Genomic DNA, 7,930 nt, shown 5'->3' with positions numbered 1-7,930 from the left:
TCTGTCCAGGACTAGCTGCAGCAGAATGAATCACCAAAAAGACCAAAAATCCCAGCACAACTTAGGGAAACAAGAACCCTCCACTCACACTAGCAGAGCTGGGACTAGCTTCCCTCCACATAAGCTCCCAAACTCTGTCCATCACAGCATGATGAGCTACTGAGTCACGCAGAAATTTGCTCATCTGGTACAGCTACACATTTGGATTCCCTTCACTCACCTTCTACATCTACAGGAAATTGTGTCACTGCCTTCTAACTCTCCTGAAGCAGCAGACCTCCTGCTGTCCTCTGAGAGCCACTGTTTCCCTGTACAAAGGGTCCTTTACAGACTTAGAGCCAGAACATAAAGGTCTTGCTCTTTATCTTGTTATCCTGAGCTGTGTTCTGCACACATTGGCTCTCCCTTGTGCTACATAAGTTAATGTGGCATAGGGAGCAAAAGACATTACACATATCACTGGACAATATTCCACATAAGTAAATCTCTTCAGAAATACCTTCAATAAACATGAACTGAAATGCTATATTAAATGTAACACAAGAGTCTATATATTATCACAGAGCCATATTAACAACTACAATTGCTAAAGATCTACAGTTTTTTAACACAATGCAAATCCCCAGGTTTACTTCTCTTCAGTGGTAAAACTTCAACTCATGTGTGAAGATCCCTATATGACTGATACTTGTGTTATCAGAACTGTTGCCTAAATTTCCTGCTGAAGTTACCAGAATTTTTTCAGGCATCCCATTTCTAAATACTTCCTCGTCATCTTTTAATGGTGCACCAGAGCCTGCCTGATAATGGTGTTTTGTAGGCTTTACTCTGGTGAGCTGCAGCTTTTCCTTAGGAGAGCCACTCCCAAGCGTGGCTCTTTTCTCTCACTTCCACAAGAGGTTAGTAGGTGGTGCTTTGCTGAGTGACAGTTTTGCCTAAAAGAAAACATCTGAATGTGTATTTCTATAGAAACTCTGCTCATCTGGACTGAAAAAAGACATCTTTTCCAAAGTGGGCCTGGCTGGACATTCAGGAGTTATTACCATGAAAAATTTTGATGTTTAAATCCTTGAAAAATATATCCTTTTTTTGGTAATGAAAATATTTCGTTTGTATAGAGAGAACTTAATCTTCCACCACTTCCTGTTACAAACAGTTTCATACAAGAAATAACATAAAGTACTGCAGTGATGAACACAGCAAAGACATACTTGGATCTGTCCAAAGAGTGTTGGAGTCTACAGCGTGGGTATCAATCTTTGAGCTAAAACAAAGGAAAACATTGTCTGCATCTCACAGAAGAAATAAGAAAACAAAATCTACATTTCTAATACTTATGTTTATTATGAAACTGTCTCCAAATTAAAATAGCCCACAATACTGGTTGGTTCCAGAGATTTTATGAGGAATAATTATTCTCCATATTAGAAAAAACCCCAAACCCAGTCAAATAAAAGACAAAATAACTCCCAAAGTTCCACACAATAGCTATACATGAAAGGACTTCTAGCTAGTGCATCACTGTATCCAGAACAGTAGAGTTCCTACACATCACCACATTTCTGAAAGAGTTGCTCAAGCACAGGATTTTCATGAAAACACAGGTGAAAATGTGTCATTTGCCTCACCCTGACTTGCAGCAGTCGACATGCACAGTATGGTATGAGAGCTTGTGTAAAGGTAAACCCCAGAACAGCAAAAAGCTGAAGCTCAGCAGAAGCCAGAAAATGTGTTTTGTTGCACCTCTTTTAAGTCATGTAAGACAATATTTTTTGCCTTTTGTCTGACACATGTGACCATTGACATGACTCCAAAACATCCTTTCATGGTATTTCCTCCAGTTTTTTAATTGAAAGCAATTTCAAAGATAGAGAAGTCTGTAGAGACACACTCAAACACTGTGTTTTCATTGCAACTACAATCAGAAATCTTTACAGTGTAAAGGCGGTACATGTACATCACCTTTGCAAACCTCCACTAGAGCTTTTTAAAAGAAAAGGGAAAAAAAGAATAATGTCTTACTGAAGTTCCCATTAGGTCTCTGTTCCAAATCAAAACCAGTCAAAACAAATAATACAAACTGGTTTTGCTTCATGGTTTAAAGGCAACTGTAGTTTGCAGAACACTGAAGTTAGGCCTAAGAGGGTCCACATTACTAGAAGGGTAAAAAGTATTTAATACTCCTCTCCCACATATCTCACAGGAAGTAGACAATAGGAGACGTACAAAAATGAGTTGTAGCAAAGAGATTAAGAAAATACCAAAGCATCAGCTGTATAAAACCAATAGTAGCCCATATTTCTCTGAGATACAGAAGGCTGTGGTAATGAGAAAATGAATGAAATGGGCATTAGGCTTCCTACTAGAGCACTCTGTGTAAAACACAGAGTGTCTCAATCAACCAGCATGGATCACCAGGGGTGTGTGCTGCAGGGTCACAGCTTTCACCCTCATGTCCTGTTCAGAAGCAGGAAGTGATTTTCACCTGAATCGGATACAGATTTAAGACAAGAATCATTCCACTGTAAGCAAAGCTTTAGTGCATGTACTCGGGTCTCAGAAAAAGCACTGGGCATTGGCACTCTTGTTTTTTGATCAGGTATTTTTACCATTCTCTGCAATGTTCTTCTTTATGAAAAACCACCAAACAAAACCATAAACCCACCATGTATTTTTCTTTTGATACAAAATATGCCAATATGGGAACAGTACACAAAGGGTAACCTGAATCTTGTTTTACTGTAATCTGGGCTGTCTAGGAGAGAAGACAAATTCTTACTATTTACTAATAAACTCTAATTTCCTCAGTTTTCTACTCTGACATCTCAACCACTGTGTCATGTACTGTACTATAAACAAGGAGCATAGAACTCAAAGACAGAGAGGTTATACAAACTCTCATTTCTAGAATTACTAAATTACAATTCTACAAAAGGTGTGAATATACAGAACCTTTTAAAGCCTCACATTTACCATGAACCATGAGAATAATTTCAGTCAATCTTCTAAAATATGTGCAATTAGCCTCTAAATACTCAATGACCTCCAAATGCACCTTGCAAAGCTCTTAACCAGAAAAGCAATCAAATTCAAATGAAAAAGGAAACAATTGCATGGCATTTTCTCTGCAGAGTGGAAGATAAAGCCAAAGTTTTCACACCCATTAGTTGAAACGATGAATTAAAGCACACTGCCATGTCTAATCACTTGGTCCTTCCTCCTAGAGACAAAAAAAAAGTGTGAATTTGTAATTTTTATAATAAACCTCTAGCTTGAAAGATCAGTCATTGTTTAGCAAAGGTTGGGAAAGTTCTTAAGGCTTCCTCTTATCCTGTTTCCCCAAATTTATCATTTGTGTCTTACCTCACTTTCCAGACATACCTGTATGAAGTTTATCCTAGACTGCTAAGAACAGACTCCAAAAAGCCAGGATTATAGGGGATAAGCATGTCACTGGGTTTTAGCTGAACCAAGGTAACTGCATCCATGCTTTAGCATATCACACAGATGTAACTGAATTTAAACCTCAAAGGAAGAGTTTCAATCCCAGATGCACCATTTAACAGTGGGGAACAAGGGACCCTGATAGGCTTGAGAGAGAGAATGAAGGAAACCTCATGAAGCTCAAGCAAGCCAGGTGCAAAGTCCTACTCCTGGGCTGTGGCAATCCCAGGCACTCCTTGGTGGAGACGTGGCTGAGAGCAACCCTGTGGAGAGACTTGGGAGTGATGGTTGGTGAAAAACTCAACATGAGCCATCAGTGTGCACTCGCAGCCCAGAAAGCCAAAAGTATCCTGGGCTGCATCCACAGGAGTGTGGGCAGCAGGGCAGGGGAGGGGATTCTGTCCCTCTGCTCTCGTGAGACTCCATCCAGAGTACTGCAGCCAGCTCTGGTGTCCCCAACATAAGAAGGACATATAACTGTTGGAGCATGTCCAGAGAAGGGCCATGAAGTTGGTAAGAGGATTGGAGCAAAAAGGAGAAAAGTTTAGGTTAGCTTTAGAAAGAAATTCTTTACTTCAGGGGTGGTAAAATACTGAACAACTTGCCCAGGGAAGCCGTGGATGCCCCAGTCTTGGCAGTGTTCAAGGTCTTGAGCAACCTGGTCTACTGTGAAGTGTCCCTGCTCATGGCAGGGAGTTGGGACTAGATGATCTGCAAGGTCCCCTCAAACCCTTAACATTCCATGATTCTGTGATACCCTAACAGCATATGTAGTGATGGTAAATCATCTCAAGGGTTGTAGCCTTGACTCTACATCTGAATGAACATTACAGAACATTGCTAAAGAGGACCAACAGGGACTAAAGACCTCTGGCACCAGGATTGTTGCTGGGGACTGCTTTATGCCCTGGTATTACCAACATTGCAGCATGTGGTCTATGTTGTGCATGTTGACAGTTCAGAGCAACATTCTGTTCTCATGTAAGACAAAATATTTTGCCAGAATGCCATTTGTGTAACCATCTTTGCAGAAGGGAAATGGTTCAATGGAGGTGGTAACCAACACCATGAAAGAGGTGTGTTTAAATTTATATTCTCCATTTCTATTTTAGCAGGTCAGATTTCATAAAGTATAATCTTAATTTAATTGACCCCAGGATGGTTTTATTTTAAAATCTTGGCATCATCTTTGCAGTAATTACTACACAGCTGCAAACACCATAGATAGGATACTTTATATTGCAATCAGCATAGTTTCACATGTATAACCTGTCCTGCAGGAAACTGATATGAAATCAAATGCATGGGAGACAGATGAAAAAAAATCAGAGGCAGAAAAACTTTCTGGGGAGAAGAAGATTTAAGTAAGGCTCCCTTGCTCCCCCAGATATACTCATGGACATATAAGCTATGCAGCTGCTGGATTACAAGGTTATCTGGCTTTTTCAAAAGATGCTCTGTGGGTAGCAGAACTGACAGATCTTTTGTGATTTACAATTTCTGAGTTTTCTTACCTTTATTCTTTACTAAGTTGAGGTACTATTTCCATTCATGCCATTTCAACCTTGCTTTTAGCACACCTCCTTTTTCCTAACACACAAGAGGTTTCTATGGATAAAAAAAGTTTTAGAAGTTTTCAATAGTGACCAGTAGAATGGGACAAATCTCAGTTTTCAAAAGAAAGAAGTGACAACACAACTTTCTTCAATGAAGTCTATATAAAATAGAGTCTTTGAACATGTTTTATGGCATCAGAAACCATCTATATTTTACTATTTGCATAGTGAAAGGAATCAGAAATTACCCCATGGCTCAGGTTTCCAGCTGAACACAGCACTCCAATCCCTTTGTCCCTTTGTAGGTAGAAGATATGCTTGAGATTTTTTTTCCCCTGTTTATTTTTTCTTCCTTTTATTTTTTAAATTTTATATATATATGTGTGTGTGTGAGTGAGTGTGTGTATGTAAATCTTTGGTCTATAAGCACATTGGTTCTGTGTGCACACACAATACTGTTGAACAGCAGGTTGCATAGAGTCTGTTACCCAAGAGCCCTGCCTACTTTTGGCACTGCTGTCACAAATCACAGAAGAGTGTCCAGCAAGAGCTGTATGATTCTTAGCATCCTACATCAAACTTTGATCTAGAGACTGGAAGAAGGATGTATAAAATGTTTAAAAATATGTTTACTTAGGGTGTTATTATGTCTTCTTTGGGACACTATTTGTAAATCTTGGATGAAAAAGGAATGCAAAATTATTTTACAGACACCCCCTAATTTTATTTGTAGAGGTGATGAAATACTGCTGAGCATTCAAAGGAATTATAATAAGTGAATTTTGCTCAAGTTCTCACACACATGAAATAAACTAATTTTAGTAATGTATGATATTCTGCCTTCTCTCTCTTTACCCTGCCAAGGAAGTGGCAATAATTTTAAGAACAATACCTAGACTGAGCTGAGTCTGAGGAAGAAATGAACTTTTAATCTGCTGTTTTTTCCATTACATCCCTGCTCTCAATCGAGTGAACATGCAAGAACAATTTCAGGAGATAAGTCTGGATTCAGAATGGTGCATTTGAAGAAACATGGAATCTCTGCAAAAAGCTAAAATCTGTTAAGGTCAAAAATTGAAAGGCCAAAAAAAAGTAATAATGGATTTATCCTAAGTGCTGACAACAATGCTTTTGGGTATTTGCACAACAAATCAAGTCTACTTCTAATGCGATTAACCACCAAATTGAATTTTAAATTACGTAAAATAATATCCCACAATTACCACATTTTTTCCCAAATTGTTGGAAGAACAGTAACTGTGATTTGATTTCAAAACCAGTACTTTAAAAGACAAAGATAGCAAAAATATCTGAAGCAGATCTAAAATCTATAAAGCTATATTCTATCTTACTGTAAGTAACAAATCAAGCAACTATTACTTATAGCAGATTCAGCAAAACCAAAAGGAATGGACAGAAGAGATATGAGCATAATGCTCTCCCCATTACCGAGAATCCAAGACACAAACTTTGAGAATGGATATTCCCTTTTGTCCAGAAGTTCCCAAAAGAATAAAAAATAAATAATATTTCAGACAATACAAGTGAAAATACTGCTCCCATTGTGTCAGTTACATACACATACAGCATGCCTACGTATACAGAGTGGTGTGCTGTCTTCATTCACAAACAGGAAATATGGCAGTGCGCTATCAGAATGCTTTGATACTCCTAATTTTTTCTGATGCTGAAATACATGAATAAACTGTATTCACAACTTATAATTTACTTCCAGTAGCAAACAGTTCATTCTGTTCATGTCTCATGACTGAAGTGAAGGATTAATGCTCCTCTGAGGAAGTGGCACCAGTAAGATACCCGTTTGTCCCATTGGCACCGCTGGTCCCATTCGTGGCGACAGTGCTGTGCGGGGCCTTTGAGCGAGGTACTGTTTCTTCCTCATCTGAGCTTGACTCAACATCACTTCGGGCATCCTTTGCTACCTGTAGAATGTGGAAAAGAAGTAGGCAGTAGGTGACTGTAAGGAAACATCTCAGCTTTTTGGTTCAAGAGAATCAGAGAATTCACACTTTTTTTTCAATTTGACTTTTGAAGGCAATTTCAGCTCTGTGACACTTCTTTGCCTTTGCCTGCCTGCACTCATTTCAAACACAGATGTCTGCACATACATATGCCATGTGCAAAGGCAGGGTGAGAACTCAGCACTGGTGCACTGAAGGTAGTATAGCCAAGTGCTCAAGGAAAAGAGTTTTGCACAGACCGAAGTAAACAACAATCCAAGCTTCCAAATTCAACCTAGGCTCAGTCCCTCTGCCCTCCTACTAACTCTTTATTTCCTGTCCTTCATTTGGAGTGCTGCTCTTTGACCTGGTAATACAAAATGTTCAACCCAGTTTCCTGCCCCTTACTTCTCAACTCACTGGAGACCACATGGCTCCAGGGAAGTGTTGTGTGCTTGCAGGATGAGACATGAGTACTGCTTGAAATAAAATCCACCACACCAGGTTACTCCAGTCTCTAACTTCAGACAAGTGGTGAGAACAGCACTTGCAAAATGTGGACATAGTCCAGTTCAGTTCCTAACATAGGGAAACCATTTAACTGTGAGCCCCATTTTGTCACTGGAAAGGTGTTTCAGAAACAGATGGACCTTAGTTGCTAGGGATTTCCTGCTAATTTTCAGCTGACTTCTTTAAAAAATCTTGAAAATCTCCAAAACTAGCAAGAGCCCGTTAGATGTAGTATAAAAAACCAGCATCGACAGGAAAAGGTCTGAAGTTTAATCTGCATGCAGCTCTAAGGATGCCATTTTCATGCCTGCTTCTACTCCTGCTTGTATAGCTGAGCATCCCAATTTCTTCACAATCGATCCACGATCAATCTACTGGTTGCCACAATCAGGCAATTACAGCTGACTTTACTACAGCAAATGAACATAAAAGGGGGCAAAACTCAAGGTGAGCCTTCTC

The 7,930-nt window shown here is 39.3% G+C and overlaps 1 protein-coding gene across 3 annotated transcripts in view; it reads right to left on the bottom strand.

Annotated features, from left to right (window-relative positions):
* Positions 1-1,320: 1,320 nt before the first annotated feature.
* Positions 1,321-7,930, bottom strand: part of CERS6 (ceramide synthase 6) — a 95,990-nt gene continuing 89,380 nt past the window's right edge. For all 3 annotated transcript variants that reach the window (XM_030277425.4, XM_030277426.4, XM_072932207.1), the window contains one exon: positions 1,321-6,943. In XM_030277425.4, the coding sequence (XP_030133285.1) occupies positions 6,782-6,943 (162 nt within the window). In that variant the 3' untranslated portion in view covers positions 1,321-6,781. The remainder of the gene's footprint in view (positions 6,944-7,930) is intronic.

This window comes from Taeniopygia guttata, chromosome 7, assembly GCF_048771995.1.
Source record: "Taeniopygia guttata chromosome 7, bTaeGut7.mat, whole genome shotgun sequence".
Taxonomy (NCBI): Eukaryota; Metazoa; Chordata; class Aves; order Passeriformes; family Estrildidae; genus Taeniopygia; species Taeniopygia guttata.
The sequence above is the reverse complement of the archived record's forward strand: the minus strand, read 5'-3'. Positions and strand labels throughout refer to the sequence as shown.